At 47.1% G+C, this 16,306-nt stretch overlaps 1 protein-coding gene across 5 annotated transcripts in view; it reads left to right on the forward strand.

Moving 5' to 3' along the window:
• LOC129191224 (alpha-2-macroglobulin) overlaps window positions 1-16,306 on the forward strand; it is a 65,567-nt gene that overhangs the window by 20,292 nt on the left and 28,969 nt on the right. For all 5 annotated transcript variants that reach the window (XM_054794389.1, XM_054794390.1, XM_054794391.1 and 2 more), the window contains exons 11-15: window positions 3,346-3,501; window positions 6,782-7,015; window positions 7,215-7,278; window positions 13,965-14,110; window positions 14,191-14,340. In XM_054794389.1, the coding sequence (XP_054650364.1) occupies window positions 3,346-3,501; window positions 6,782-7,015; window positions 7,215-7,278; window positions 13,965-14,110; window positions 14,191-14,340 (750 nt within the window). The remainder of the gene's footprint in view (window positions 1-3,345; window positions 3,502-6,781; window positions 7,016-7,214; window positions 7,279-13,964; window positions 14,111-14,190; window positions 14,341-16,306) is intronic.

Here is a 16,306-nt window from a genome sequence, read left to right on the forward strand (position 1 = left end):
TTCAAATGCCGTATTAAATGAAAGCTTTTGAACGTGCTACTCATGCGAGATTTCGTGGCATGTGTTGGCAGGGAAGTTTCACACGACAGACATGATTGTTTTGTTTAGGCATGCCTGCGCTTTGTGGAAAGTGGGAGGGGGACGCTACCCAAAACGTTAGTTAGGACAAGACACTACACTGCACACAGGGATTGCTGCATGCTGCGATAGTACGAGCCACAGGTGATCGGCTTTTGTGATTTTCATTGAAAGGCATATATCGGCACATGCAGATCATGTGCTTTTTCACAGAAATCGACCGATACTTATCGGTGGCCGATGGATCGGAGCATCCCTAGTTTAAGGATATGTATCATTATGTTTGTTTACGCCACACCTCACAAATGTAAACCTTTATCACCACCGTTTCACGCCATGCCGGACCTAAACAAATTCCACAGTCTTTTGCCATGTGAGCGGTGAGCATGCTCAGTAACCACTTCATATTTTACCATTTACGTCTTTATAAGAGCCCACATTGGGCTTGATACAGACGTATGCAGGGGTCCCAACCACCTTTTTAATAAGGACAAAATCACTTTGATTTGGAATTGGTAATCCAGGTTACATGTATGAAAAGTTGTGACAATGTTTCCTATATTCTGTCAGTAGAGGAATATTGTATATAGCATGTTGGCCACACAGTTAGGAGATGGGGAAGATCTGGGTTTGAATCTTGGTTGGGTATCTCTGTGTGGAGTTGCATGTTCTCCCCGTTTCTCCGAGTACTCCGGTTTCCTCCCACATTCCAAAAACATGCATTTTAGGTTTGGTTGGCGACTCTAAATGTGAGAGTGAATGGTTGTTTGTCTATGTGTGCCCTGCGATTGACTGGCGACCAGTCCAGGGTGTACCCCGCCTCTTGCCCGAAGTCAGCTGGGATAGGCTCCAGTATACCCACAACTCTAGTGAGGATAAGCGGCATAGAGGATGGATGGATACTACCACCATGAAGTTGAAATCAAACATTTAAGGTGTGTAGACGTTTATCCTAACTGGACTCCCTTGACGCCTTGGCTGCGCCTAGAAATTCTGTCCTTAAAAATTATGAACAAAATCCGTGACAAAGGGCAGCCTTGGCGGAGGCCAACGTTCACCGGAAAAAGGCTTGACTTAGTGCTGGCAATGCGAACCAGGCTCTTGCTCCGGTTGTACAAAGACCGAATGGCACGTTGTGGCACGCCACCAATCCCGTACTACCGGAGCACCCCCAACAGGACAATGCGAGGGACACGGTCGAATGCCTTTTCCAAGTCCACAAAACACATGTAGACCGGTTGGACAAACTGCCAAGTACCCTTGCAAGTGTATAGGGGTGGTCCACTGTTCCGCTACCAGAATGAAAATCACATTGCACCTCCTAGCCGAGGTTCATACCCTTCTGTCCAGCACCATGAAATAGACTTTCCCAGGGAGACTCAGGAGTGTGAACACACCCTCCGGTCAACCTTCTTGAAAAGGGGGACCACCACCCCGGTCTGCCAATCCAGAGGTACTGTTCCTGACTTCCAGGCAATGTTGAAGAGACGTGTCAGCCAAGACAGTCCCTCAACATCCATAGCTTTGAGGAATTCAGGGCGAAACTCATTCACTCCTGGAGCTTTTCCACTGGGGAGCGTTTTGACTACCCCAGATACCTCAGCCACGGTGATGGAACCTTGCGCGTTTGTGTCCTCAGACTCTGCTCCGTCTATGGAAGGTATGTCAGTGGGATTGAGAGGGCCTCAAAGTATTCCTTCCACCGTCCGACTATATCCACAGTCGAGGTCAGCAGGCCCCCATCCCCACTGTGAATGGTGTGGACCGGGCACATCCTTCTGTTCGAACATGGTGTTTGTGATGGACAAACTGAGGTTCGCACAGAAGTCCAACGACATCACACTGCACGGGTTCAGATCGCGGAGGCCGTCCCTCCCAATCACGCCCCTCCAGGTCACACTGTCATTGCTCACATAGACGTTGAAGTCTCCCAGTAAAACGACGGCATCACCAATTGGGGTGCTCTCCAGCACCCCTCAATGGATTCCAAGAAGGCTGGGTATTCTGAACTGCCATTCGGCGCGTATGCACAAATGACAGTCAGGACCCTTTCCCCAACCCAGAGGCGTAGGGATATGACCCTCTCGTTAACCGGGGATGACTCCAACACAGGGGCACCGAGCCGGGGGGCTATTAATAAGTCCACACCAGCTCGCCGCCTCTCCCTTGCAGCAACTCCAGAGTAGAACAAGGTCCAGCCCCTCTCGAGGAGTTTGGTTCCAGAACCCAAACTGCGGGTTGAGGTGAGTCCGACTATATCTAGTCGGAATGTCGAAACCTCTCCCACAAGTTCGGGCTCCTTCCCCACCAGAGAAGTGACATTCCATGTCCCAAGAGCCAGATTTGGCCACCGAAGACCAGGTCGCCCAGGCACCCGACCCTCGACCGCCACCCAAAGCACAATGCACCGGACCCTTATGCTTGCCCCAGGAGGTGGTGGGTCTACAAGGGGGAAGTAGCATCTTAAACACCGGAAATTACGGTATAAATGTTTTTCATACAAGAATGAAACATGAATTTTACAATCATACCACTTTGGCCAAATACTGTAGCATACCTAAAAATGTACTGCACAAAATGGTGGTACAGCAATTCTAGAATGCTTCCTGTCGGATTTTAACCTTGTAATGGTCGGACAGCTTTGTCAGTTACCTTTGGAGCTCTTTATTCCCTGGTAGGGCCTCCAATGCTGGGCCTCAGGTCAAAGGGAGGGGCCAGATACAGCAGTCCACTGACACTCCATGTTAGGGGTCAAACACAGGGCTAAAAGAATAGAAGGTCACAGGTTATAGAATGAATAACACTGCTGGGCATGCTGGGCTAATGTTGGATTCTAGGTTGAATGCTTTCGGTGAAAGCTGGAAGGAAAACAGTGATAGGAATGTGGAAGTTCCCGAGGCAAAGTGTGTCCCTTTTCATCTCAATATGGGATGCCTAGTTTTATTTCTAAATATGAGACGATTCCGTTCAAGGGAGGGAAGAGCAGAATCAATACAGGCACAAGTAAGGATGTTCCTAAATGATAAATGTTCTGTGAAACTTCTTAAATGAAAGTCTAACTTCAATCACATCTGGATTGTTTTGTTACTTAAAATGTATTGTGGTGGTCTAAAAAGGCAAAATCCTAAACGGATAATAAATAAAATACTTGATTAATCCCTCGAGGATATGAGTCCAAGTACTTGTGGATGTAATTGTACATGTTGTAGTTGTGTACACCATTCGAAGTACATTTCAACATTTGGTCCTCATGCATCTTATTTACAGGTGAAAATGACCGGTCCTGACAAAAAACCTGTGGCCAATGAACCTGTGTACATTTACGGCCCGAACTCTTTCAACTTAACGCTCACCACAAACGTGAAAGGCGTGGCCTCATTTTCCCTCAACACCTCCCTGTGGAAGGACAAGGTCAATCTTAAGGTTTGTACAACCACTGCTAACAGCAGCAGAAATGATGGCGTAGATATCCAAAATATGGATCTTTGTCCTTCTTTACGATTAAATTCATGTAATGTTATCATGTTGTAGTATGTGTGTACAAGGTTATGAAAATAAAAACTTTGAAGCTTATTGTAGATGTGCAGATTTAAATATCTTTACTACTGAATAAGATTAAATGAAGATGTTTGTTCGGTGAATTTTAGTGGTAAAGGAATGATACTAGTAGTGTTGGAAGGGTTAGGTGTTAGCTTTCAAATGCTGCTAAATTTGTTACATGAGTGTTTTGTTTGATGAAATGATTCATGATGTGTTGCTCTCTGACTGCATTCTGGTTTTACACGTTTAAGTGCTTGTCCTTTCAATTGACTTCTGTTTTTATGAAATTGTTTTGGTTGAGTTTGTAGGTGGCATTCTTGCGGTTCCAGGGATCAAAATCTTAAGACCATTTGAAAAATTGCAAGAATGTACATTTTGCACTGTTTGATCTTAAGAAGGCTCCAAGTAGAGCTTCAAAATGCAGAATGAAGAAATGGGAGTGAGACAAAAAACATTTTGAGTCAGCAATTTATTGCAAACAAGTGTTAAAGTGAACTAGACTGTTTATGAGCTGATCAAAAGTTTAAGACCACAGCCTCTAAAAAACAACATGTTGGCAAAAATATGGATTGAATGTGATTTACTGCCAGGTATTCACACTGTCATCTCTTGATGGCAAAGGCAAAAAAGCTTTCTCTGAACGCGGCAGGATTGTTGAGCTGCATAAGCAAGGCCTCGCAGCGCAAAAAGTCAAGGGGTACACCAAAACATGTCCAGAGAGCGCTCTCAACCTGTGGGTACCCATGGTGGGCTTTTAACAAATGTCAAAAAAGAGAGTAGGGAAAGAAACCCAAAAGCCCACAGAAGCAAAAACAAGAGGAGTGGTAGTCCCTTATGTAGCTGGGGTCTCCGAAAACTCCTGAGGATCTTATGGCAACACAAAATTCCTATCTATGTTAAACCAGTAAATACCCTGAGACAAAAATTACTGCATCCTAAAGACAAGGCTCCAAACCAAAAACAGAGCAATGTGGTCTATTCCATCCACTGTAAAGATGAGGAATGCAAAGATCACTACATTGGCGAAACTAAGCAAATGCTCCAAAAAAGGCTTTATCAACATCGCAGGGACAATTCTAGTGGGCCTCAATCAGCAGTACATCTACACCTTAAAGCAACCAATCACTCTTTTGAGGACAGCGAGGTAAAGATTTTGGCCAAAGAAAACAGATGGTTTGAAAGAGGAGTAAAGGAAGCTATTTTTGTCAAACAACAGAACCCATCATTGAATCGGAATGGTGGTTTGAGGTTTAATTTGGACCCTGTGTTCAGCAGGTTACTGAGACCAAAACCCACAGCTCTTAGTCATGCAAATGAGGTGGAGCCAGTGCCGAGCCAGAACAATAGATGCTAAAGAGCCAGTATCAGAGTCGTTCATACCCAACTACAGGGAGCTACACTTCCCTTTGATCGGAGGTGCTAATGGCAGCAGAGGATTAGACCACTACTCCGCCCAGCCTTAGTCTAAGGAACCAATAGGAGGAGGGTGTTGGCACACCAATTCCGCCCACTCTTACTGTATTTAAGGCCTAAGCTACCAGCACTTGTTAGTTCGCTGACGAAGCTCTTCGGATGAGGAGCGAACCGTCCGACACCTTCTTCACAGAAGTACAGATGACGTCTCAAGAAGCCTTTCCCTCGATGCTAACTTAAAGGAACATAAGGGAATGGGCACTACTAAAACAGTCAATTTTTTAAAGTGTTTTTAAAATATACTGTCTTTTCAGTTTACAGTGTGATTTAAACAAGAATAGCAACCCAAAAAAATGTTGTTCAGCTCCCAAGTAAGTGGAACTATTTGATCTGTCTTGAAAACAGGCTGGCAAGCAACTCATGTGGTCCTTGGGGAGCACCTGGTACCTGCTGGCACTGTGTTGATGACCCGATTTAGACCACACATACACGCATAATAAAGATGTGATATGATGTTCGGCATGTCCGTGAATCTCTCGGTCTGTCTAGTGACGAGGAAGTGTCGTTGCAATGACGAATGGACTAGAGATGGATATTTAGTTTGTTTAGAGTTGGAAATACATATATGATGTTTGAATTTCACCCCTGGTGATGTGTTCAGGTCAGAATAAAGTTATAAAGGAGCGACAGACTCTGTGGAGAGCTACACTGTGCACTGTGTCGTCATAACAGAGAACAGTGGCTTGCCATGATGTGTATGCGTTAAATATGCTTAAAAAATTTATGTTGACAGCCCTACTAAAAACTAAGTCTTACAGATCACTTACACACATACACAGTACACATACAGTATAGCTGAATAATACATACTAAATGCAGCAACTTCTGATCAATCCGTGTCAATTTCAGAATTAAAATAATGTACAGATTTAAGCCCCATCCATTTCCTGATCATCCGCGCTCACTTCCGGTTTATGCTCCGCCCATTCCGAGTACAGATACAGATACAGATAATTTAGATGGGTGAACAGATACAGATAGTGGCGTACTCGCTCATCTGACAACGGACTTCTTCCAGAGGAATAAGCTCCCTCTTTTGGACCATCCTGTGAGTTCCCCTCATCTAAATCCAATGGAGAACATTTGCTGATCAGTTCCAGACAGTGGATGCCCTCCGTGATGCTATCTTCACCACCTGGAGCAACATTCCCACTAGCCTCCTGGAAACACTGGCATCAAGCCCAAACCCAAACCCATTTTTCAGCTGATTAACAAGAATGGCACAGCTACTCATTACTGACTCCTTTTTTCAACATTTTATTTCTATTTTAGAGGGGTTTTGGGGTCTTAAACGTTTGATCAGCTGAAGAACAGCCTATTTCACTTTAATGCTTGTTTGCAATAAATTGCTTACTCAATGTTTTTTTTGTCTCGCGCACATTTCTTCTTTTTTGCATTTTCAAGCTCTACTTAGAACCTCCTTAAGATCTAACAATGCAAAATGTACATTCTTGCAATTTTCCAACTGGTCTTTAAGTGTAGCACGTGTATATTGATACAAACATCAGGTAGTAGTTACCACAGCAACTATGCTGCTCCCTGTAATGGGGTCAATTGGTTTCAGGTTAAAATACCTAAATGTATAAAATGTATTATGATTATATCAAATATCAAGGGTTTCCTTTGATGAATTGGTATATTTTTCCATCTAGTATATGCTTTTCTATACATGTTTGTGTTGTGTTAACAGGCCAAGTCCAGACTTGTGGCAGATGAGCCGTACGTTGCCGATGTGCGTAACGCGGAGTACAGGACGGCTTATTTGGACGTTTCGTCCTTCTACTCCAAGAGCAATAGTTTTTTGAAGCTCATGCAGGTGGACGGGAAGTTGTCCTGTGACAAAGATGCAACTGTACGAGCCCAGTACATCATTCAGGGACAGGAGCTTAGCAAGGGACAGGAGCTTCTGCACTTCTTTTATCTGGTGAGTTCACTTGCCATGACATACTGTTGAGTAATGTCATTTTTTTCTATTTCAATGTAATGCCTCAGCCCTCCACTGCAGGACTGTGAGACATGTTTCATTGTGTGTGCGTGTGTGTGTGTGTGTGTGTGTGTGTGTGTGTGTGTGTGAGTGAGTATAAATGTGGGAAAACACTCACACTTGTCTTTTCTTACTTTAGGTAATGTCCAAAGGAGGAATTGTCCAACATGGGCGTCTCACAGTGGCTGTTCAAGTGGATGCTGGTAATCTCATTTCATTACAGATACTTTATATTCCATCTATTATGTCTGCATTCTTCACAATTACCAGTTGAACTGAATGATATTTGCCCTTCGACCTGAAAAGGGGAGTGACGTTAATGGCTGTCGCTCGTGCACAGGCCCGTAATATGCGCACGCTAGGGGTGTGGTACGGCATCCTCACGCTTCAGTATCTACCTCGGTATTAAGGTCACGCTTCAGTAATTACCTTGGCATTCAGGTCACGCTTCGGTACATACAGTATCTGTCCAATACGTACAGTATCTGTGACTGGTGTGTCTGGGCCTTTAAGGGGCGGGGCTTGGGAAGTGACGGTGTGACGTCTCGAGCAAGAGAGCTCTCTTGCTCGATGGTAGGTGGTAGCTCGGTGGTAAGGGGAGTTGTAAAGTGTGTGGATGTTGCCGTGGGTTGTGGCCTACAGCAGCCCTTGTGTGAATGTGCATTGTTGCAGTCTTCTCCGCTATTAAATAAAGCGATTGAAGTGCATCGACGACGTGAGTGTCTCTTTCCCCACAACCAGGGCCATTACATTGGTGTCACAAGCTTCGGTTTCAACCCGCTGCACGACGGCTGTTGTGGGGAAGCATGCCTGAGACAATGTTTCTTCTGTTCTTATTCATTTTCTTGTGTTTTTTTCTTTCCTTCTTTTTTGGGAGAATGAACAGAAAAATAATTTCTTTGCATAGCAGATCCACCAGTTTTACTGAGCATATGACAATAAAACTCTTGAATCTTGAAAAAGTTTGCGGAGCATGGACGCCACGACACTGGCGTTTGGCACCAAAATGAGAGCGCGGCGGCCATGATGGAGCTGTTTCACGAAGCGGAAAGGAACAGAAATGGCGGCGCCCATCAGTACATGTGGGATCTGATGAAAGCACTGAAATTCTCCGGTAAAGGGAGCTGGGGAGCCTATAAGGCACAGTTTGACCTTGTGGCTGGGATGTTTGATGTTAAAGACACCACACGCTGTGAATTCAAGCACCGTGATCATCAGCCAGGTGAGCAGCTTCACTCCCTCGCCCATGACATGGAGACCCTGGGTTGGCGCGCATATGCAGGGATGCTGGGCTCAATCCAGAACAAGTTGATTCGTGACCAGTTCGTCCGAGTACTGAGACCAGATGAGCTGCGCCTGCATGTCCAGCTCATCCACCCCACGAGCCTGGATGAGGCCCCTCACACTTGCCACGGAGAGGGAGATTGCAGCCAAGGCGGCGCTGCAGACACCGTCCCACCCGGTTTTCCCTGCAATGTTGGCAGAAGGGGCGTAGCAAAGGCCGGCGTGGGTGGAGGAACTGGTCTGTGCAGTAATGACCCGTTCAGCCCAGCGTGACGAAGGGCGTGACCGACGCACGCGCCCCATGACCTGCTGGGGGTGTGGTCAACCAGGTCACCTGCTGCGCCACTGCCCCAAGTTGAAAGACGAGTGGGGAAACGGGAGGGGGCCCGTGTAGCCCGGATGGCACGGGCCCTTTCAGTTGTCAACCCGGAACTTGAGCCTGCAGACGAGGGGGCTGTGTGTGGGGACCAGCACACCGACGGTGCAGCTGTTGTGACTGTGGGCTGGACGGAGGTGGGAGACCCCTGTCATGTCTGTGTGCAGATTGGAGATGTTGCCTGCACGGCCCTGGTGGACACTGGTTCTTCAGCCGCGATTGTGAGGGCTGATGTCGTTCCAGTGGGAACCCTCATCGAGCCAACTTTAACTAGGCTGAGAACAATTACCAATGCCCATATGAAAGGCAAGGGGACATTCAAGTTTGTCCTCAGGGGTCTCTCAGCGTCCTTTGTGGCCTCGGTGGCAGATGTGAGCGACCCATGCATACTAGGCCGGGACTTCCTGAAGGCTACAAGGTGTGTGGTGGACCTGAGAGCTGCAGTGATCATCCTGCCAGGGGGTCAGTGTGTGAAATGTATTACCCCCACTCAACAGACTGCCGCAGCGTCCATTGACCCCGCTTCTGCACACATCGCGGTGCACAGTCCGACCCCATCTGACCCACACGAGTGGGCGGTGTCACCGTCACCAGAGCAGCCGCCATTGACAAGGGCAGAGTCCGCTCGCCTGAAAAGGTCCCGTCCCCAGAGGGGGGCGACACCAGAGCAGCCGTCGTTGACATGGGCAGAGTATGCTCGCCTGAAGAGGACCTGTCCCCAGCAGGGGGCAACACCATGGCAGCCGGCGAGCAGATGGGTAGAGTTTGCTTGCCCTGAGGAGTCTGGTCCAAAGTGGGGGGGCAATGTAATCCGGCCTACCCGCTGTGGAGGACTGGATGGAGCCGATCCGATCCATCTGGAAAAAGGACCGCGCTGGCCTAGATGCTGGTCAGCAAGAGCAGTTGTGGCGAGTGCTATGGGACTTCAGAGACATTTTGGGCCTCAGTGAAAATGAGGTGGACCTCACGCACCTTGTTGAACACCATATCGACTCTGGGGACGCAAGTCCAGTGAAGGTGCGGGCCCGTTTCCTTCCTATGGTCCAGCAGGAGGCAGCTGATAAAGAGGTCCAGGCCATGCTTGAGGCGGGGATCATAGAGCCCTCTGACAGTCCGTGTGCGTTAGCGTTGTTATGGTCCCCAGGAAGACGAGCTCTCGGCCACGGTTCTGTGTGGACTACAGACCGCTGATTAAGGTCACGAGGAAGGACTGTTACTCGCTTCCTCGGGTTGATGAGACGCTGGAGCTGGTGTCGGGGTCCGCGTGGTTCTCATAGCTGGACCTGCGCAGTGGGTACTGGCAGGTCCCATCACCCCTGAGTTAAGACCAAAGACCGCGTTCTGCACCACCAGGGGGCACTGGCAATTGAAGGTCATGAGTTTCGGACTTTGCAATGCACCAGAGACATTTGAGCGGCTGATGGACACTGTGCTTGCAAATATTCCCAGGCAGCAGTGTTTAGTGCACCTAGACGATGTTCTTGTCCATGGGAGGTCCTTCCAGGTCATACTAGATTCCCTGAGGCTGGTTTAGGGAGGATTGCGGCGGCTGGATTGAAGCTGCACCCTGAGAAGTGCCATTTTATGCGGCGAGAGGTGGCATTCCTGGGCCACAAAGTGGATGCGAGTGGTATCAGTACACTGGAGGAAAACGTCAGCGTCATCAAGGACTGCCCGGCCCCCAGAGACCAAAAGCAACTCTAGAGTTTCTTGGGCATAGTCTCATACTACTGGAGGTTCGTGAAGGGATTTTCCTGCATTGGTGCGCCCTTGTTCTGCCAGAACGACCAGGCCTTTGCATGGACGCCAGACTTGTCATAAGGCGTTTCCAACCTCAAGAGGGCCCTCACAAACGCTCCTGTCCTCACCGCTCCAGACCCAGCTTTGCCCTTTGTGCTGGACACGGACGCTCGCAATGTCTGCATGGGAGCGGTGTTCTCAGAAGGTGAACGGGTGGTTGCCTTCTTCAGCCGAACCTTCAATAAAAGTGAGCGGCGCTACTGCGTGACCAGACCTGAACTGTTGTCTGTTGTGCTGGCTGCACGCCACTTTAAGTACTACCTGTGTGGTGTGCCCTTCACCATCAGAACTGATCATGCAGAACTCCAGTGGTTGATGACCTTCCGAGAACCGGAAGGCCATGTGGCGCCATGGTTGGAGGAACTGCAATCCTTCCACTTCAGTGTGATCCATAGAACCGGTGCTCAGCATGCCAACGCTGATGGCTTTTCCCGCGCCCCTATGCTCTTGGACAGCTGTAGCTACTGCGACCGGTGAGACGCCAGAGAGAAGGAGCTGTGAGGTGATGAGACAACTGGTGGACTGTCATGCTGCACGCTGGATGCAGTGGGTGCTGCAGAGTGGCCGGTCAAGCAGGAAGAGGACACCGATCTCAAACCAGTGCGACAGTGGGTCCAGATGGTAGGAGGCCACTTTGGGAAAGTGCGATGAGACTCTCGGTGGGCACCAAGGGCCTGTGGTGCAAGTTTGCAGTGCTGCGCATCAAAGATGGTGTGCTGCAGCATGCTTGGAAGATAGCTCTTAGGGAGGCGGTGCTGAGAGCATGTCACGGGGGCACCGGGTCAGGCCATTTCAGGAGCACAAAGACCCTCAGACGGCTGCGCCAGGGATTCTACTGGGGTCAACGGCAGGATGTGGAGGACTTCTTCCGGCGGGTAGTGGGTAGCTGTGGACATTATGGGGCCTTTTCCTGAAACGCACAAGGGAACAAGCACTGCAAGACCAAGAAGCAAAGACGGTGGCAGATGCACTTCTGGAGGGCATGTTCACAGTGACCAGGGCAGGTGTTTAGAGTCCAGAGTGTTTGCTGCCTGTGTGAGCGTCTGGACATGCAAAAGACACGCACCACGCCCCTGCACCCGCAAAGTGATGGCCTAGTGGAGCGGTTTAATCACACCATGCAGCAGCAGCTGGCCATCCTCACCTCTAACCATCAGCGTGACTGGGACCGGCACATTCCTCTGGTACTGATGGTCTACCGTTCAGCAGTCCAGAGTTCCACAAGCTGCCCTCCTGCCCTGTAGATGTTGGGCAGAGTTTGGTGTTTGGGAGGCAGCGCAAGGACCGGCCAGGACTGCACTATGCCTGGAATTTGCAGGACCGGCTGGAAACGGCGCATGTGTTTGCTCGAGATCAGCTGGAGAAGGCTGGTATGAGACAGAAGAGGGTGAGCTGGTTTGGGTTTACACGCCCAAACGGAAAAAAGACATTGCCCCAAATTAGACAGTCATCAAGATGGACTGTGCAGGGTGCTAGAGCGGGTGGGTGAAGTAGTTTATAGAGTTGCAGTTCCCCCTAGGGGCAGAAGAGTTGCCCTTCACCGGGGCTGCTTGCTACCTTACAGGGGTTTACAGGGCCCTCGGGGCGAGGGGCTTATTAGACAGTGTAATATCTGTGACTTGTGTGTCTGGGCCTTTAAGGGGCGGAGCTCGGGAAGTGACGGTGCAACGTCACGAGCAAGAGAGCTAGGCGGTAGTTCTGTTTTAAGAGGAGTTGAAAAGTGCGTGGATGTTGGCGTTGGTTGTGGCCTACAGCAGCCCTTGTATGAATGTGCATTGTTGCAGTGTCCTCCACTATTAAATAAAGCCATAGAAGTGCATCGGCGACGTGAGTCTCTCTTTCCCCACAACCAGGGGCATTATAATACTTTGGTATTAAAGTGACGCTTCAGTACATACTTGGACATGAAGCTCACGCTTCGGTACATACCTCAGTATTAAGCTTTGGTATGTACTTTGGTATTAATGTCACGCTTTGGTACGTACTTCGGTACAGGAAGGAAAGAAAATACAAATACGAATATAGCATACAGAAAATTTTGAAGGATGTGGGGCTGAGGGGGCGTTGTGATGTCTACATTAAAGATGGTAAAAGCAATCCAGTGTAGCTCAGTACAGTATATTGTACTATAAACTATGTAAGCTATGTGTTACATGTAACAAAGCAAAGTCTAACATCTAATAATATTTATCATTAATAAGGCCAATAAAGAACATGCGTGGTTGCACTTTGGACACCCCTGGTTTACAGTGTTTCTTTTTAGGAAAATGCCAGTGCAACAGTAAGAGTTTGAAAATATTGATGACTATTTATTTATTTTTTTTAGTAAAGTTCCTTATTATGTTAAGTGCAGCACGCAGCTCAGTTCTCATCTCTACTGAACAGTGGCAGCACGCTGCTTTCATCCTGTGCACTCATCTTTGTTCCTTTATGCATTTCACGGGAGGTCAAATGTTAAAAAACAGGTGCACCGCACCTTGAGGTCGGGGGGCAGGAGGCGGGGCGCCCGGCGGCACTGCTGAGGAGATCCCCTAGAATTACCCGGTGTGGGTCCTGGGTCACCTGCATCACTAGAATCTAGTGATGTGGTAATAGTAATACTAATTACTACTAGAATCTAGTGATGTGGTAGTAGTGGTGAAGAGAAAAAATACATTTCTTTTTTTCATTACCTTTAGTTTAGTTAATCAGGCATTAAAATGAACAAGAAACTGAAGAAACAAGGGTGGTCTAATAATTTTTGCCTTGACTGTATTTTTGTAACAGAGTTGAGCCATTTTCATGATTTATGAGTGAACCTAATCGAATCCAATGGTAATGAATCAATTTAGAACCTTATGGATGGAAATGGAATTGCTTTAGAAATGATAGCCAGCTCTCATTGATACATAATTGTGGTGATGTTGGCATACTGTAGCATTAGAACGGTCTTTGCTACTCGTGTATTCATTGAGCAACATTAAGTTACTTACAAGATGTTACTTGTAGTTGACCTCGTGGGGTCTTCCAGCATGACAGTGACCCAAAACGTATGGGCAAATCAACAAAGGAGTGGCTCAAGGAGAAGCAGAAGTATCAATGGTTCCGGCTTGTCGTCCCGCCCCCATCTCTGCTGAACAATGGTGGCATACTGCTTTCAACTTATCCACTTATCTTTGTCCCTTTACGTATTTCACTGGGAAGGCCAATTGTTTCCAAACAGCAGAGGCTATTCAAGGTCTGTCTTCTCCTTGGCACTGTCGCTAGCCAAAAGCTGGACTGCACAGTATTCGATTACCGAACAGACATGTGACAATCAGTACACATTTGTACCAAACCAAATGTTCATGAATACAGTACATGTACGTTACAGTCCTAATTCCATTCTTTGAAAAACATATTTCTGCTTAACGTTTCTTTGTTTCATTTAACATGTCGCTCCTGCCGCAGTCAACAAAGGGGAGTTATCCATTCCTCTAAATCAAGTGAGCAACCTGGCCCCTTTTGCTCAGGTTGTAGTTTACACCTTGTTGCCCGGTGGAGAAGCTGTGGCAGACAGCCTGGACTTCCCCGTCCAGCTCTGTCTCAAGAACAAGGTTATACGCACCATCAATGAATGCATGACTTCTAAATGCTACATCATAGATTAGTAATCTTGCTACTGTCTGCTCTCCAGGTTTCTCTCAGGTTCTCCTCCCTCCAGGAGCTTCCTGCAGAGAAAATCACCTTAAAACTCCAGGCTCAGCCCGGCTCTTTGTGCTCCGTCAGAGCCATTGACCAGAGCGTCCTGCTGCTGCAGGCAGAGAAAGAACTTACTGTCAGCTATGTAAGATCCTGATCCATCATCACCTTTGCACCACCACATGAAGACACCATCACCTCCACCTTTGCACCACCACATGAAGACACCATCACCTCCACCTTTACACCACCACATGAAAGCTTTATCACCTCCACCTTTACACCACCACATGAAAGCATCATCACCTCCACCTTTACACCACCACATGCCTAGACTTCACTTTTGATTTTGCTTTTGATTTCGTGAAAAGTAATTATTTGATCTTCTTCTGTGTGGCACATTAGCCTAGTGTCTCCTGGCATGTGTAGATGTAGATTTTTCAGTTGTTAAATGGGTGCTTCGAGCTGGAAATGACACAAGCAAGCAGCAAAGACTGTAATTAATAATACCAAATAACAATATTCTTACCCTTAAATCAGGCATATGCTATAACGTTAGGTTTTAGATTGTACCCTGGGCGCAGACACTGAGGCCGAGTTGGCAAATATAAAAGTATTTAATGGCTTGCTCACTCATTAATGAATAAATAGTCCATAAGCGGACAAAAAACCCAATCTTCTCAGAAGGAAAGGAACTAAAGACGATGGTCCAGAGGAAGAAACAAAAATGCAGCACATAATACTAAATACAGTCAAACTTGTCTATAGCGGCCACTAGAGGGAGTCTGCAAAAGTGGCCGCTATAGACAGGTGGCCTCTATAGACAGGTTGGCGTCCAGGTTGAATTTTGACCAGCAGAGGAAAAAAAAGGGGGAAAAAAATTAATAATAATGTTAACCAGTAGAGGGCACTGCGGACTGTGGATAAAAGTTGTACAGCACTACTAGGCTTGTTATTATCATGGTTCATGGTTTTGAACATGCATGAGTCAAACAGTAGCACATCACATAGTACAATTCACAATTTTGCATGTCCAAAAAGGAGTAGGAAGAAGCAAAGCTTATTTAATCCTACCCCTCATCAGTTGCAATACATTTATTCACCTCTTGTTCTTCCAAGTGTACTTTGTAGGTCTACATGACAATGTAGTGCAATCATAGCCAAGGTTATTACTTACTAAAAGGAAGCTAGAAGCTTAATAATAACTGATAGAATATATCCACGACCCACAGAACAAAGCTGTGCTAGTAATGTCTTACGCTTGTTTTTTATATTTTACTTTTTATACGGCAGAGTTGTCATTACAGCTTTAGTTCATCAGGAAGTGACGGGAAGTGACGGTGGGCGTCCCAAGCAGGAGAGCTAGGCTCAGTGCTAGCTGTGAGTTTGGAGAGAGTTGGGAAGTGTGTTTATGTTGGCGTGGATGTAAAGTCCTGCAGTGTTCTCCGCTGTTAATAAAGCCATTAAAGTGCATCGGCGACGTGAGTCTCTTCTTCCCCACAACAAGCGACATTACAGTATTGACCAGTGCACACCAGGAAATAAACGGTGTCATTTCTTACAGGCATTGGCTGGACAGCTATGTAGTGGGGCTTGTTTAACCTTTGCCTTGTGGGCAAGCAGGAAGGAGAGACGATGCTGAGAGATGTGTGTGTGTTCTGAGCTGCTGTCTGGTGGCTGCGTTCAATAAATAAAGTTGGCAGAAGCAACAGGAGAAGTTTCCTTTTTTGCTTCGGAGCTGAATAACACTGACAAGTTAACAGACTAGTAGCGAACGGAAAAGAAGACGGCTTTTTTTGTGTCGAATACAGAAGATGAGGACTTTGATGGATTTGTGGATGAGGATTGATAAAAAAATAACGTGAGTACATTCTAAAATACTTGAATTAAGTACAACTGAACTCAGTTTTGCTCCCGCTGCCGCATGCATGCTAGCGTATGTTTTTTTTTTTTATTGTAGCGTCGCTGGGAGCACGTCCTGTTCCCAGCCTACTTTGCGGTAATGTTTTGGTGCAAATGCTCTTAAAGTTACATGTTTGACCAGGAAATGGCAAGCTCAAAAGAAGACGGCATTTTTATGTGGAACAACTGACAGTTTGTTTGGATCTTGT

This window comes from Dunckerocampus dactyliophorus, chromosome 12, assembly GCF_027744805.1.
Source record: "Dunckerocampus dactyliophorus isolate RoL2022-P2 chromosome 12, RoL_Ddac_1.1, whole genome shotgun sequence".
Taxonomy (NCBI): Eukaryota; Metazoa; Chordata; class Actinopteri; order Syngnathiformes; family Syngnathidae; genus Dunckerocampus; species Dunckerocampus dactyliophorus.